The 18,339-nt window shown below is 28.9% G+C and overlaps 1 protein-coding gene across 2 annotated transcripts in view; it reads left to right on the forward strand.

Moving 5' to 3' along the window:
* Positions 1–4,064, forward strand: part of Oli (basic helix-loop-helix family member olig) — a 299,930-nt gene extending 295,866 nt beyond the window's left edge. For both annotated transcript variants that reach the window (XM_075356395.1, XM_075356396.1), the window contains one exon: positions 1,559–4,064. In XM_075356395.1, coding sequence (XP_075212510.1) covers positions 1,559–1,666 — 108 coding nt within the window. In that variant the 3' untranslated portion in view covers positions 1,667–4,064. The remainder of the gene's footprint in view (positions 1–1,558) is intronic.
* The last annotated feature ends 14,275 nt before the right edge of the window (positions 4,065–18,339 follow it).

Genomic DNA, 18,339 nt, shown 5'->3' on the forward strand with positions numbered 1-18,339 from the left:
TATAAAATTTTATTTCATTAATAATTTCTGATATTTTTTCACATATTTTTTTATTGTTATTGTTATTATTGAATTATTATTTATTGTAAAACCTTAATAATTATTAATAAAGCTGATAATAAATGCCTTGTGCATGAATCTTCTCATTTTTCTGGAATTCTAGACTTCAAACTTTCAGAAAAGTTTTATTTATTCTTTTATTCTAACTGTTGTAAAGAAACCATTCCAGTTTAAGTTTAAGTAAATATTAATTATTCTTGCTACTAATGAATTATTAAAAAAGATTTTTAACCTATCTTAATGAGGTAATCAGGTCAAGACCTAATTACTCATTGTTCAGTAAGTACTTTTTCAAATTTAATTAAACTGCAGTTCATTTTAAATTTTAATTAATCTGCAAGTATCTACTAGTCCATTGAATTTTTTTAAAAATAAACATTTAAAATGTAATTTTATAATATATATCACAGCATGAATGTGTTTTAAATATTTCTCATATATATATATATATAAAATGTAAAAAATAGGTTACTTTCATCAGTGTGTAAACCACATAGCATATGAAATTTGTGTCACCCTCTGAAGGTCATTTTAGAGATTACTTAATACAAGTCATGCCATCCTACTTCAATTTTTCTTTATATAGTTGACATTCATTTAATTACAAGTCAAGTGTTGCCAAAATTATTTGAGCACTTCACATTTTCAATCTATTCCTAAAGTATTATATTTTGCATTTAAATTTGGGAAAATATTCACCAGGACTTATGAAATATCAGGACAGCGGCTAGAAGATCATACACACCATACATTTGCGTATTTAGTGTGGATGATATGCTTCTCAACATTAGTTATAGCTCTTTGCTATAATTATAGCAATCAGTGACTATTATTGATTAATTAACACAAGAAAGATCTCACAGCAAACTCTGCAATAACTTACCATCCCAGATACTAGAGAAAATGAAGATGAAGTAGTTTCTGTTCTTTAGCAGTTGTGATCATTTGACTGATGCTAATTTTTTGTTTTCCTGATTTTTACGTTCAAAAAAAGGCAGAAGAATACAACATTTTCAATAAGTTATGTTTTGTATATTAATCTGGCCAAAAATGTAGAAATAAATGGTTAACAGCAGAGTTTACATCCTTTCCACCCCTCTTGATATTGTGAAAAAGATTTCATCTTCAGGAAATGATTTCATATCATCTAGAAACTAAAAACAGCAGTGAAAAGAAAATCTATTGTGGTGCAGGCAAAAAAATTATTTACACTGTAATTGTAAAATGACAGTTATAAACAATCACAGAAACACTTCTTTATCAAATAATTGTAACAGAATGACTAATATGACAAAGTGGTGTTTATAATAGATAATTCTATAAATTTTTGCTTGGTCATCCATCTTATGGTTAAACACACTACTTTAACTGTTTTATTATTTTTTTAAATACTAGTTAATTATAATATTTTATTAATAAAACTATATTAATAAAAGAATGTCTAACCATTTAATTCTATTATAAAAAAGTGTTTAAATTGTAATATCTTAATTTGCAGGCTCAAGGAACAATGACAATGCCACCTGGATTTGATTTACAAGCTACAGTTTTTCCAAGCAAACCTCCAACATCACCACTTCCTTCTGCAGAGCCTCCTCTGACATGAGATAATAACTATCATTGTGGTTCTTTATAATTAAAGTGATAAACTTTGGTAGGCAAAAATGCAGATAAATACTACAAGAGTACTAACTACCAATTCTGCATTTTCCAAGTTGTAAAATAGAAGGGAAGGAAAACTAATATTTTGTACATTAGTAGTATGGTAACTAGTCTTAGAAGACATAGCTTTTATATATCTTTATTTCAGTAACAGTTATTTCTTTCTTATTAATTTTATATTATATTAGAGTGATTTTATTTTCATGTACGCATTTATGGCTTGTCCTTATGGTATCTCTGTTATTTTGTATAGGACTGTACAATTTAATGTACATAACATATTATGGATACAAACTTAATTCTAACTTAAAAGTGTTTAAGTGCTTAAGAACTAATTTTATATGTGGCATAAAGCTGTTACATTTATGAGAAATTATTGCGTCTAGGTTTTGTACTATTTTCAATTGATTTTTCAGCTTTTGCGTGAAATTAACCCATCTTTCATAAAATCCTCTTTTGAAATAGTTTCTAAAGATATTTTTTTATTGTAATTATTTATAATGGCCATATTTTTGTCATTATGTTAGTCCTCAATCTTCAGTTGATTTAGTTATTTCACTAGCTGTAGGTTTATTCTTCACTTCATGTTGTGTATTTTATTTATTTATTATTCAGACATTTGATGCTTAGCTATAATCTCCTACCTTCAGTGCAACTGACCATTAAACATATTCTCATAAAATCTATAGTTTTTTTTCATGAAAAGACATTTTAAAATATATATTAATGTAGTAGGAAATGTGTATTTAAATTTATTTTATGACATGATGTTATTTATTTATTGAAAGCTAGATAACAGAAATTTTTTCCCACCATAAACAAATTTGAGTTTACAGTAAACATAATGTAATTATTAATGTTAACTAAAAAAAAAAAAAAACTTAGACCTTATTAAAGCTTTTTAATGTTAAAATATCCCTACTTATTTTTTTCTTGAAAATAAGTTTGAGTCCACAGGCTAGATTCAACACTGAATAGCACTGTAGACCTCCCTGCAGATGAACAGTTTTTTCTAGTTGTCTCTCTTAATTCAGCCAACTTACTAAACTCTTTTTATTGTATGAGTTTACATTTTTGTGTATAATGATGGAATACATTGAATTACGTGTCAAGTTTTACCAACAGCTTGGTAATCAAATAAAAATAATTTGATAATATCTCTAGGTTTTGAGCCCCAAGAACAAATGATTCAGAATCACCACACTGATCTTTATAACATCTGATCTGCTATTTGATGTACTGATCATAAAACAAAACAGAATTTTTACATAAAAGAAGATTCTATTCTTATCAGATGAGTTTATGTTTGAGTCATTAATATAAAATCTAGAATCTTCTTAAATGATGCAAGAAATGCGATTATTTTAGGTTGATGACAACTTTTCTAAATTTTGCCGATTTACCTAATGCAGCTTGGCATTGGATAATTTCAGAACAGAAGAATGTCTCTAATTAAACAGCATGTTTGATTTTGGACCATATTTATACTATAAATTCATATTCGATTTGCCAGTACTTGAGCATTGTTGAAATAAAATATTTTTCATTTGGAATATTTTATATAATTTTCTTTCAGGCATTGCTGTGCCTAAAATGATTATCATCATCATCATTACCATCACCACTACTATCATCATACTCTTTACAAATAAAATGAAAATTACTTTATATATGAAGGAAATAAATTCACATAAATTTAAATAAATTGAATATAAAATTAGAGGGGTATGAAACAAGATAAAGATTGCCGGGAAAGAGATGTACTGATAGTTCAGTTACAAAAACTAGGTATACATTAGTAGTGTATTTTATATTTTAAAATTTAATAATTAGTATAACAGAATGTGGTTAAGAGTATTAAAAATAAAATTAAAATCTACTTGCTTTCATTAGAAGATTATTTTTTAAATTATTGCTTCTGAAAAGAAAACTGATAATTTTTTTTTTTTAATGTATTGACCAGACTAGACTTGTGTTGTAGAAAGCGATTTTTTAAACAGCTTTTGTGTTGAATTTTTATTTTTCAAAATATTATTTTCCAATTCAACATTTAAAAAATGTTTAACTCAGACTGTTATAGAACCGTCCATTTATTGACTTCTTATTTTTCTAAGGTAACATTTATTGTTTTGTTTAAAATATTTTACAGTGATAAGTTTTATTAATATTAAATTGATGACAATTTTAATTTATGTTTTTAATATCAGTATAGTGATTTTTTTATAAATTAGTATTACTAAAAATGTATTAATTAAATAGTAAGCAATAATATTAACAAATTATTAGATATAAGTATTTACACTAAAATAATAAATTAAAATATACAAAAGAGATTTATTAAAAGTATAAAACACTCTTTATGTGTGCCATTGTTATGATGCAATAAATTAGTATAAACTTTTTTTTAGTTTTGTACTTTTTTTGTTCACATTATTTTAATTAGATTTGGCAATAATCTTATCTAGAAGCAAAGCAAAAATGTTAATTTATTTGTTACTCTTAAAGTACGATGAGAAATTATTTACTATGTTGATCATAAAGAAAAATAGTCTATAAACCTTAAAGGATAAATTAATACAAAGTTTTATTATAATGAATTTGTGAGGAAGATATTTATGAAACCTAATGTTATTATGTTCTCTAATAAGATTGGGGAATGACAACTGTCTCATTAAAAAAATTCTCTGAACAAAAGGGTCTCTAAAAAATTTGTTTTTATAACTTTATGTAAAATCTTTTCTCCCTAGAATGGTGAATATTTAAAACAAATTATTTCACAATAGAAACGGGTTCATTAATTTGTTTTACTCTATGGTTTCTAGCCTTTCAGATAAGAAGTATTTAATTCCAATAGCATCATTTAAAGTCAATTTCTCTTTATTGAGTATGGTCACTATTTAGCTATACTATTGTGATACATCAACAAGTGATACCCATATCTAAATTATTCATATAACTCACTAAGGAAGATATAACAACTTTTCTAAAAAGCCTGTTTTAGGGTGGTTGTTATTATCCTTGTGTATGACTTTGTAATTTTAGAGACTGATTTTTCTCATCTTAATCATCTATAAATGCAGACATATGTTTGCACTAATGAAGCAGACTGATTTCGTCAATACACTAAAAAAGTATTTTCTCCTTGGTGATGAGGCATGTATATTTTTTATGATGTAAATGAAAATGTAATTCATTTCACATACCATATTCACTTACAGATGGTGTTGTTAAAGAAACAAAAACATATGAAACTTAGCATTTTCCTTTCATTGTTATATCTGCTTAAATTACAGTAATGATAATCATTATGATAATCAGTAATGATAATCAGTCATCAGTAATGACTAATAATCATTAGTCATTAAATCAATAGAGAAAAACTGATCACAATCACAAATATAACTTTGGGTGGATTATTACTTTGAAACATTGATGTTATTTTTTCTTAGTATTGACTTTATGTACAAACATATACTTTCCATTATTAATGTCTACTTAAGTTGATAAATGTTCTTTATAAGGTTAACCTTAAGGTTTAATCTAAATTTATTTAAACTTTGAATTATTATGTTTGAACCTTCGTTAACGTAAGCCTTAATCTATATGATCAGTGTTAAAAAGTCTTGTGTTGTTCTAGTATTAATATGTTGATTTTTATGTTACAGTTTGAGAATTTTTATCTTCGACAAATGATCCCTTATAATAAAGAATTGGTCAGCTTGTCATATATATATATATATATAAAAGTTTTGCCAAACAGTCCAGATTGATTCACAGAATGTTACTGGCAGTTTCTAACCTCATTATACCAGCGAAAATAATGAAAAATTTAGTATAAACATGGGTCTGAAAACGCTTCGTTAGCAAGTTACAGTAGCAAAATATTTAACCGTGATTCCTGAGCAAAGAGTGAAATAAAACTATACTGAAATTCTAGACAATTACTTTGATATGGATTGGAATACAAGATCGTGGTACCGGTGTTCTTTGTGGTTGGGTCTCAATTAACCACACTTCTCAGGAATGGTCGACCTGAGACTGTACAAGACTACATTTCATTCACATTCCTACATATCATCCTCATTCATCCTCTGAAGTAATACCCTATCCAGAACTACCTTATGGTAGTTCCGGAAACTAAACAGAAAAAGAGAGAGAGAAAAAGATAAACTCTAGAAACCAATATTAAGGAGTAAATTTTTTATCGTTTCTTATGCTTTCCGACAAATTGAATAAAATAAGTTCCAGAACAATATCTCTAGTAGTTTTCATAATATTGACATAAAAAAAAATAATGTTGTCTAAAAACATGTTTTTTTTTTACTTTTGTAACACAAAAACTTTGTAAAATGACTAATAAATGCATAAAATTTATTATCAAAATTTAAAGAGAATTTAATTATGAGAAAATTGATTTAAAATAATCCAATAAAAACAAATAAAATTTCAAGAAATTTGATTTTATAACTAACACTTACCATATGAAAACGAAGGATGTTTACGTAATACAAAGCACATTTGCTTTCTTACAAAGTGCAATAATAGAAAGAAATGAGTTGTATTAAAAATAAAATGAATAAATTAATAAAATAAAAAAGTAGTACTAATGTTATTCGGCTAATAAAATTTCTGTATCTTTCTCAAATTCACTGTCAAAATAAAAATTTGAGAAATTATGATTTCATAAGTTGGTAACACAAAAATTAGCTGGCCAACAATGTATTTTATGCCATGTCATCAGTGTGTTGCCTGTTCTGCATTGCTGCTGTGAATTGTTGCCAGTGCAAGATAATTTAATTAAGTGTGTGTGTGTGTGTATTGGTGTCATACTCCAGCAATGGCCTTTGTTATTTAAAACAGAGGAATATGCTGACATATTATTTAAGATTTGAATGTTTGAACTTTCAACTTCAAAATCAGCTGATTTGCGAAGATGTGTTCACCACTAGACCAACCCGGGGGTCAGCAGTAACACTTATTACTGCAACTGTTCTGCACATCATGATACCGATATTGATGAAACCATCATTACTGAGGCCACTCAACACAATCCTAGTTTTAATACACGACGCCTTACCCAGTGGTTCAGAGTTTCCCAGTCTGTGGTGTGAAGGACACTGTAACTGCAAGTGTATCCTTTGCATAATCAATGAGTATGAAATCTTCAACCAAGAGATCCTCATCTTCATTTGCAATATTTCTACTGGTTGAATATGAACTGCCAATTGCACAGTTTCATTTTATTTACTATCAAGGCACTTGTTTACTAACAGGCTCACTTTACTTGGAATGGCATCAATAATCTGTAGAGTTGGATTGTGTATAAGAAAAAATTTGTAAATGTGAAGAATTGGTTGCTCAAAAATGTGCAGCCAAAATTACTGAAGTAGAAAGTTGGATTTTTGAAAATTTACTGTAAATTTTATTAAATGTATCAAGTACATTTTTATATTTTTAACTTTGTCTTAATTGCATGTTAACTTAATTTTCTGTAGTTGATAACATTTAAAAGTTTTCATTCTGTAAATGTTAGTAGTAGAATCAAATTTCTTGTAATTGTATTTGTTTTTTATTTGGCCATTTTAAATCAACTTCCTCATATTTAGATTCTTTACAAGTTTTCATAATAAATTTTAGACATTTATTAGTCATTTGACAAAGTTTTTGTATTACAAAAAAAACAAACATGTTTTTCGACAATAGATTTTTATGTTTTACGTCAATATTATAAAACTACTACAGATATGGTTCTGGAACTTATTTTATTCAATTTGTCAGATCAAAAACCATTAGAAATCATATTTTACCACTTAAATTCTAGAAACCACAAAGTTTCTAGAATTTCAGTACGATTTATTTCACTCTGCCCAGGAGTAGGCGACGAAATGTTTTGCTAGCTGTAACCTTCTAAAGAAACATTTTCAGACCCATGTTTATATGAAATTTTCCATTATTTTTTCTGGTAGAATGAGCTCAGAAAGCACTGGTAACACTATCTGAACCATTCTGTATTTTGTATGTTTGGCGGTTGAACATGTGTATCATAAAGTACGCAATTTTATAAAAACCATAATTTATAATATTAGTTCATGAAAAAATCATATGCTGAACTAACAGACATAGCTGAGAATTTTACTACATTGTTTATGTTGGTTTTTTTTTTATCTTCAAGAAAATTGAATACAGTTTCTCTTTATATGTAAATTTTATTGGTAATCTGGACAAAACTATAAATTTGTAGATTAATTTTTCATCTGATTCAAACAGTTAAAAGTTTGAAAATTAATGACATTTAATATGTATTTTTAAAGTCTTTTCTAAATGTGTTTATAGTCTCATAATAGTAAATGTTGACAAATGCTAAAAAAATTTTACCTAGTATTATTTAACTATGATAAACTGGAGAAATCCAGTTCATTAAGTGTAGCTTCCCACATTGTGGTTTTATCCTTACTTTACACTCTTTAATTTTCTAGTTATTGCAGGCGAAACAGTCTGGTTGTAAAGAATGCAGTATAATATAATTAAGAATTTTATTACTACTTTTCCACCTTTACCAATTTAACTCTTAGTGTTGAACTTTAACTTAGTGTTTAACTTTCAATAATTATTAATAAATGTAATTTATTTATGTAATTAAATTATAATTTATAAATATTTCATATAACTTCATAGACATTAATATATTCAGTTGTGTATTTGCTCTTGTGGAAAGCACATGATTTTAAACTAAAAGTTGAACAATTAGCAATGTACAAGTTTGTTTATTTCATTTATTTTTTCAGTAAATATCTTTTAAATTATTTTAATATGAGCTATGAGGATTGAAAGGGAAGTAAGTTGCAGATATTTGTTCAAACTTCAATTAAGGTGAGATTTAAATAGAGTGTGGGTCCTGGGTAGGATAAACTGCATTCGTACAACCTGTTCTTTCTACAGTACCTGAAACTCATTGAGGAGTGTTTGGGAAATTAAAGGGTGTGAAGTATGAACAACAGTCAAAGCCATGTCTGATAAACTGGGTTCCAAAGATTACTAAAATGAAAGAATTCTGAGTACACTTACATTGCATACTGTTGACATGTTTTAGTGGCTAAAGACCATAATAACCAATGCCACTAAACAGAAATTTAATTGTTGTGCATCAAAACGTTACAAATTTATATTTGCATAAAATTTTTTGCATCTGTAACTAAAAATCTATTTTAACAATTGTAATAAAAAAAATCTGGTAAAGTTTTGTATGACTTACGCCGGTCATCATATATATATATAAATATACAAGGTGTCCATAAAGTCTTTCCATGATTACAAAAATGATTACAAAAAACTACTGCAGTTACAGTTGTGCTGTCAAAAGAAAGAAAAAAATTATCAAGTTTTTTTACCATGTCAGTAAACATCAACATGTGCGCCTTTTGTAGCTCATAGAATGTTCAACCGATGATCAATTTCATACCATGTGTTGGGCAAAAGCTTCAGTTATTCACCTTCTAAATGTGTCCAGATCAGGTACAGGTGTTGCGTAGACTCTATCTGTAACATAACCATTGAGGAAAAGTTCTAAGGGGGTCTATGTCTGGTGGTCGTGGAGTGGGACCGTCATGCCCAATTCATCTTTCATGAAACGATTCATTCAGAAAATCTTGAATTATTAATCCCGAATGTGGTGGTGCGCCATCCTGCTGGAAAACCAGCAGGATAGCAAAATTCAGTTGAGGTATAGCAAAATGTTTTAACATACCAAGGTAAATGTTAGTTGTTATTGATTGCTCACTCACTGAAAAAGAAGGGACTAATGATTCTGGTGTGCATCAAACCGCACCACACATTCACTTTAGAGTAATCTCTCATTTTTGCCTGGTAAAGTATGGATTTTCTGAGCCCCATATTCTCACATTGTGCCTGTTTACTTTCCCTAAAGAGTGGAAGGTAGCTTCGTCTGGAAAACACACATGCTACAGATTCTTATTGTCGTTATCAATCCACTGCAAAATCTTGGTCGCAAAGGCAGCACGAGGACTGTCATCTTGCTGTAGATGTTGCAATATCTGAACTTTATACACATGCAATCTTAGTTTCTTGTGTAAAATTTTGTGCACTGTTGACCAAGGAATCCATAGTTCATGAGATGCATGACAGGTAGATTTGGAAGGACTATGTAGAAATGTTTGCTACACAATCTCAACCTTTTCTTCACTAACAGATGGCCGCCCTGTTCCCAAAATATGGACTACACTTCCACCTCCTTAAACTTTGCATACCACACAACGATACTCTTACTATCAGGTGCTGATTGTTCCTTCTAACATTTTGGCACATAGTAATTGGTGATTTCGACTTGTAATACCACAACACACATAGTGCTTTCTCCTGTATTGATGCCATTTTATAAAAAATTGATCACAGTGCCTTCTACTCTGTCTCTGTCTGCAACAAACCAATATAAAAAACTTGATAATTTTTTCTTTCTTTTGCTACACACCACACAGCTGTAACTGTAATAGCTTTTTTGTAATCTTGGGAAGACTTTATGGACACACATATATATATTTTTTTTTTTATATATTAAGTTTAATTTAATTTAGTATTTTTTATTTATTTAAAACTACAAGAAATTAATTGAAAAACTTGAGGTAAAAAAAGTAGTATATTCTTCCACATTTTTATGCTCAATAGTAGTTATAATTCCTTTGTATTCATTTCAGATTTTATCAAACTGTTGTTTGCCAGATTTTATGTTTCTTGAGAATGATATTTTTCCATATCGGCAACATTTCTTTATTAAATTTATTCATATTTTAAATGGATAAAAGATGTTAAGTTTTAAAAAGAATATTATTATTATTATTGTTTTTAATGTTATTACATTGTCTGCTTTATTTACGTAAGTTTTTTTTAAATTTTTGGCCGAACCAAAAGTTTCTAAAATTTTTGTTTTATATACCACTGCCCTGGTTTTTAATAACCTGAAATATCATCTTACTGTTAAATTCGGCTTCTGTTAATTAAATAAAATTCATCTATTTAACCAAATAATAATAATAATAATATTACATTTATTTAAATGAAATTTAAGAGATAAATTGCATCATAAAACTGTTGTAATAATATTATAAATATGTTTTAGGCAACATAATAAAACACACAAAACATAAAATAAAGCAATTTTATAAATATACAAGCAATCATGTAAACATGAGATGAATGGTTTAAATGATCCTCTAAAATGAAAGAAAAAAATTGTAAAATATTTGCCAAGTGAATAAATAAATATTTTATTATATGTGTTAGCTAGAAGAACTACATTTTATCTACTAAGTTTGCACATGTTAGATAAAATATAGTTCATTAAATAAAATTTAGTCAAATGTACATTTTGCATGTAATTACAGTTTAGAATGTCGACAATGATATTTTTTTTTAATTTTTGACCATTTACATTAAGTTAATAGCATCATTTATATAATAAAGGGTTCTATTTGTTACTGTGTCACTAATACAACTCAATAAAATAATAATACATAACTTTTAATTTTAGAGTAATAAACAATCAATGTAACATTAACAATACTAAATGACCCTTGGTAAGTAACACGATCGTAGTTTTGAACAAGTATCCTGAGTATTTATTCATGTCAGCTCATCTCCCACACTTATAAGAAATATAATTTAAGGACTGGCCTTTAGAGCTGTGAACAACCTGAAACTTATATCTTATGTTTGAAATCACTTCAATGATTTTGCATAACATTCTGGTAAATTAATTTTGTTATAAAGATATAATACAAAAGTTACATTTCTTTCTTATGTTGTTGGTGTTGCATACAATTCAAAGTCCAGATCTGAAAATCTACACATACAAACATTGAATATTTAATTATTTTTAAAGAATTTTTAAAATAATATTTTAATTTAATTAAATAATCTCTTAATAAAATAATCTATTAAGTATTATATAATTAATTATTTAATCAAAGTAAAAAAACACGAAGCAGATGAAACAAACAGAAATATAGAGAGTGAAGTTCCAAAGTACTGAAGAATTTTTTTTAAATACGAGGATTAACAAAATTGTCAGCTTGTTTCATAGAAGGGAAGATTTATGTGTACTCAGTTAGTTATTACTAAATAACAAAACTTGTATACATAATTTTTACTTTCCTGTCTAGCACTATAGTGTTAGAAGGGAAAGTATTGTAATTGGTCCAATTTGAACATATGTGGTTTCCAATGTCTTTACATTTTGACATCTAAGGAACCCAAAAAATCAGATAGAAATTTTCCAGATGTTCGTGTGTATCTTTGATGTCGCCCTCTAAATCACCTTATATATTCAGAACTACTTGACTGATTTTGACCAGACTTGGTTAGATTACTTATATATGTGGGGCCACTAATGCCATTAAATTATCAACTTAAATGATGAAGGGGTAAGGCTGTAAAGCAAGGTCACCCTCAGTATCTCGAGATTTTACCTAATTAAGGTCTTATTTTTATTAGCCACATTTGTTAACAATTAAAAAATAATATTTCCAAAAAAATTGCATCCTCACCCCCAAAAAATTTTCTAAATAAACTAGTGGCTAAGTGGGTATACTGTGTCATTAGTATCCCCCTCTCACCACAAGGTGTGCAAGTATAGCACTGATGTACAGCAGCTGTAGTCATCTGCTATATCGTGACATCACAGGTGAGCAATAGAATTAAATAAATGAATAGTATTTAAAATGTATAAAAGAATTTAAAGTGGCCGCTAGTACCGCTACACTTGCGCGAATGATATATGGTATGCGCACGTGCTTTAGTTAGAAACATTGAATTAAATAAATAAAAAAATATTATTTAAATAAAATGATAAATATTTTAAATTAAGTTGTGTGTAAGCCATGCATCAGAAAGAAAAGCAAGCTGTGGGACAGTTAAGTCCTACAACTGTGTTGTCAGTTTTTTAAAAATTCAAATAATTCATCAACATAGTGACCACAGTGGTCACTATGCACTTAATTAGCACAGTGCTAATTAAATTTAAAAAAAGTAACAACTTAACTACCAAAACACTAACAGAAAAAAATAATAATATCAATAGCTGACTTTTGTAGGATTCTGTGCACCACCACATGTGGTGGTGGTGCTTGCCTGTGGTATAAGAGGAATCAATCAATTTTTTTTAAATTTGTTAAAACTTGGAAGTACAACTACCGCTAAAAAATATAAACACTCTTAACAATCACAAAATTTGTAATAACACAATTCCACTGCCTTGTTGGATGTAATTTCAGAATTGTGTATTGACTGATGATGCGGGATCCCATAAAAGTCGACTATTAGTATTAGTTTTTTCAGTTACTGCTTTTATATGCATGCTAACTAGTAATAACTATATACCAACATTATCTGCTGGGTATTCTATTAGGGTCTGTATTGCTGTATAATTTATTTTCTGTTATTTAACCATATTCTTTGTATTATACATCTGGTATAATTTCTTAAAAAAAATAGTATTGAATATCTTGCTGCAACCATATGTAACTGTACAATCTAAGCTACAGCAATGTAGTGTTCTAATATATTTGAATTTATATTTTTTATTTAAAATCTGCAACTACCTTCTTAACTTATAGGGAGAAGGAAACTTGGTACATTTTTATTCCTGTTTCTATATAGGTGTTACCTGCACTAGATTAGTGAGGTCAGTCAGATCTAAAAAGTGAAAAATTCAAAAAAAAAGTTTACCCCTTTCAATTTACAACTTTTTGTGAGATTCATTTACTATTTGAAGGTCTACAAATAAAACAGTCATAGAAAACTAATGCCGATTGTATTTATTATTAATAATTTGATTATAGAAATTGTACTGTTAAATATTTATGCAAGGTCCTTAACCAGGTGTATGGATGTAAAAAAATTTGGTAAAACTTGGAAGTGCATTTGCCAGTGAAGTATCACTTTACTGGCAGAGTGTTAGTGATTTGGCCTTTCATCCCCTGGTCAGGCATGACAGTTTTTCATATGCTTCAAATTTTGTGTTTCGTAGAATTCCCCCATTTCACAAGCATGCTTGCGTGGTAAATAAATAAGTAAAAAATATGTTAATTAGAAAATCTCTCTCTCTCTCTTTCTTTCTCTCTCTCTCTCTCTCTCTCTGTGTGTGTGTGTGTGTGTGTGTGTGTGACACACCAGTACAGGTGTTTCGCTAAAAAAGCTATTACAGTTTTTTATGTGAAATTTCATCACCAATTAACAATGTTTTATATAATATTTTTATTAATGATGTTATCCTAATGAGGGAAACTGTTAAAAAGATAATAATGAAACAAAATAATCTCAAAAATTAAGTACTTTTCTTCCTTTATCACTAATATTCATAATGAATTGCCATGCCTACAAATCAAAATTAATGTGATGAGAGCAGTGGTGAGAGATAATGACAGAAAGTCATGTGTTGAATTTATCTAAGTACTGTACATTACTAGTCTGCAATTGATGTAATGGTTAATTAATAAAATAAGAATAGACTTGCACAACAGAAGTATTTTTAAAGCAATAATACACTCGGGCAATGTAATGAGTAGCAGGCTGATTTCTTAATCAGCTTATCAGGTTAATCTATTGTTCAGTTTGTTAGGAAAAGTACATGTTAATTCATTTGTTGCTTTACTGTATTGTAATACACATGTGGTGATGAACTGCACCTGTGGTATAAGAGGAATCAATCACTTTTTTTAAAATAATATGTTTTCATTATTAGTAAAATTTGTTTTTTGATTAAATTAATATCTTTAAAATCTATTCAAGAAAGTTTAAAATAGAAACGAAACTATTATTTTTCTGATGATTGTTTGTGGGTCGTAGAGAAGGAAGTACAGTGCATGACTGTGTATACTGCATTCTATTAAAAACAACAGACTAAGCAGTATCCTATAATAAAATAAAGTCTGGAACTGAATTTTGCTATTAGTAGAAAATTAGCCTAATTTTCATTTTGTAGGTTTTAGAAAAATTACACCATACTTACTGTGAGAATAACAAAGAATTTTAGGAAACCCTATAAATGCTTTCTTGTTAAAAACTTTAGTATGATTACAAGGTGGAGAAAGATGTGGATGTGTGTGCTAAAAAAATACTGTTTTACAGTAAGAATGAAACTAGTGTCCACAAAAATTGACAAGAAAAACAAGATGGAGAAATCTAATTTTCAATAAGTAATAATTCTCATTTTTGAGATGTAGCAAGGAGAGGGCCAAATTATAAAAACAAAAAAAAAACAAGGGAAGCTTTTTACCTTCAATTAGTTTTATTAAGATACTTGAAAACAACTAGTTACTATAGATATTTGTGAACATTAATATAAAATTACATCATACATCAATTGTTATTTATTTGAAGTAATGCAAATTAAAATTGCTAATTTCAAGATTTAAAAGTTGATTTCTGTAATGTTCTCATTTTTCAGTTATATGATGAATAAATTTTAAAAACTTACTTATCTACTGTAAATGTTCAAAGTGCTATGTTTTTAGCGCTCAGAGTACAGTTTGATTATGATTTTTTTTTTTTTGTCGTCAAGTCATTTGACTGGTTTGATGCAGCTCTCCAAGATTCCCTATATAGTGCTAGTCGTTTCATTTCAGTATACCCTCTACAACCTACATCCCTAAAAATTTGTTTTACATATTCCAAACGTGGCCTGCCTACACAATTTTTTCCTTCTACCTGTCCTTCCAATATTAAAGCGACTATTCCAGGATGACTTAGTATATGGCCTATAAGTCTGTCTCTTCTTTTAACTATATTTTTCCAAATGCTTCTTTCTTCATCTATTTGCCGCAATACCTCTTCATTTGTCACTTTATCCACCCATCTGATTTTTAACATTCTCCTATAGCACCACATTTCAAAAGCTTCTAATCTTTTCTTCTCAGATACTCCGATTGTCCAAGTTTCACTTTCATATAAAGCGACACTCCAAACATATACTTTCAAAAATCTTTTCCTGACATTTAAATTAATTTTTGATGTAAACAAATTATATTTCTTACTGAAGGCTCGTTTCGCTTGTGCTATTCGGTATTTTATATTGCTCCTGCTTCGTCCATCTTTAGTAATTCTACTTCCCAAATAACAAAATTCTTCTACCTCCATAATCTTTTCTCCTCCTATTTTCACATTCAGTGGTCCATCTTTGTTATTTCTACTACATTTCATTACTTTTGTTTTGTTCTTGTTTATTTTCATGCGATAGTTCTTGCGTAGGACTTCATCTATGCCGTTCATTGTTTCTTTTAAATCCTTTTTACTCTTGGCTAGAATTACTATATCATCAGCAAATCGTAGTATCTTTATCTTTTCACGTTGTACTGTTACTCCGAATTAATTGTTCTTTAACCTCATTAACTGCTAGTTCCATATAAAGATTAAAAAGGAACGGAGATAGGGAACATCCTTGTCGGACTCCCTTTCTTATTACGGCTTCTTTCTTATGTTCTTCAATTATTACTGTTGCTGTTTGGTTCCTGTACATGTTAGCAATTATTCTTCTATCTCTGTATTTGAACCTTAATTTTTTTTAAATGCTGAACATTTTATTCCAGTCTACGTTATCAAATGTCTTTTCTAGGTCTATAAACGCCAAGTATGTTGGTTTGTTTTTCTTTAATCTTCCTTCTACTATTAATCTGAGCCCTAAAATTGCTTCCCTTGTCCCTATACTTTTCCTGAAACCAAATTCGTCTTCTCCTAACACTTCTTCCACTCTCCTCTCAATTCTTCTGTATAGAATTCTAGTTAAGATTTTTTATGCATGACTAGTTAAACTAATTGTTTTGTATTCTTCACATTTATCTGCCCCTGCTTTCTTTGGTATCATGACTATAACAATTTTTTTGAAGTCTGACGGAACTTCGCCTTTTTCATAAATATTACACACCAGTTTGTATAATCTATCAATTGCTTCCTCACCTGCACTGCGCAGTAATTCTACGCGCTCTCCGGTTGGGGACCGGATCTCCGGTCCCCAACCGGAGATCCGAACAGGGGACTAGTTTACCTACGGAATATTTTACCAAGGAAGGCGCCTCCATCATTGCTATATGAAAATGCAGAGAGCCACATTTTCTTGGAAAAAAAGCAGCTGTAGTTTTCCATTGCTTTCAGCTGCGTTAATATCATTATTATGGTGTTAATCTCAAATGATATCTAATTAGAACTTCTTTATCGTATAGGGTGATATAAAAGCATCTTTATAATTATTCCTTTTTCAGATCTTTATTCATTTTGAGTTTGACTTCATAAACAATATGTGTCAGGTACCCCAAATAGTAATAAGCATTGTTGTCTAGATACATAGATCTTTTTGGTTTGCTGCTGTGTAGTTCCTCTATCACCAGTTCAGCAGAAATCAATGGTTTTTTTTTCTGCAACTGTAGAGCATTGTGATGTGGTGCTTCATAGATCTGATTGTTATCCAGCATTTACTGGGTGGATGTTAGAATGCTATTGACTGATGTCAGAAGATAATAAATGCAGTTATGAGGAGGATAATTGATATTTAAAATAAAGGACCTACAGTATAACCAAAGTTAAGTTTTTGAAGAACCTATATTTGTACAATAAGTTTACTTTTTCTAAACATAGATAGGTTTGTGCAGATTGGAAGGGGATATACACTTGGGTGACGGAACTGTCCAACTCCAGAATGGAGAGGAACATAACAAGTGCTAATGCATGATTATATGCAAGTCATAGGTGCTCACCTCTTCATGTATGTCTTTCTGTAGGCAGCAGAACTCTGTCTCTGAAAATGTGGCTTCTTATCTTCCTTTAACAATTTTTAATTTACATCACTCTAATTGTTTTTATTTTGTCTATTTGATTTTTATATATATATCTGTATACATAATATATCTATTTCATAGAAGATACTCATATTTAGCTTAATATAATATTTTGTTATTTACAGTATCAAGCATACACACAAAAAAATTAAATGTAAAATAATGTATTACAATGGCTCAATCCCATCCATTTCATCTGATTCCTCATCGCTCTCAGTTGTCTCTTATTCCTCATCGCTACTACTAGTGTTTCATGTCCATAGCTCTGTCTGTTCATTATACTCATATTCTTTCTTTAAAAAGTGATCACAACATTTTTCCAAAATTTGGCATCTAGTTCTCTAAATCTCTGCCTGATCACTTTTTTCAGTTTATTGATGTAATGGTTACAAAAAAATGACATTGATATAATTTTTTATATGTGTATTGTTCATTAACTCTTTTGTTTAGTCTTGGACAAATTTTGCTTTTTCAATGTGTAAACTGATGATCTTCAAATACTGGCCATGCAATCCTAAATTTCTCAATGTAACATTCCAAGATTTTTATTAGAAATGATTTTAAATGCATTCATAACGGTGCATTCATTTTCGCAACTAAGAAGGCTACTACTTTGCCTAACAAGTCTGTCGAATTTGGTTAAGTCATTTTGATTTATTATTAAAAAAATAATGTTGTAGGTAGTATGGAAAAATAATAGGTTCAGTAAAAAAAATAATGTAGGTAGTATTGAAAAATAATAGGTTCACTCAGATTGGAGTAGACACCACCATCAAACAAT

The sequence above is a fragment of the Lycorma delicatula genome, chromosome 2, assembly GCF_047948215.1.
Source record: "Lycorma delicatula isolate Av1 chromosome 2, ASM4794821v1, whole genome shotgun sequence".
NCBI lineage: Eukaryota > Metazoa > Arthropoda > Insecta > Hemiptera > Fulgoridae > Lycorma > Lycorma delicatula.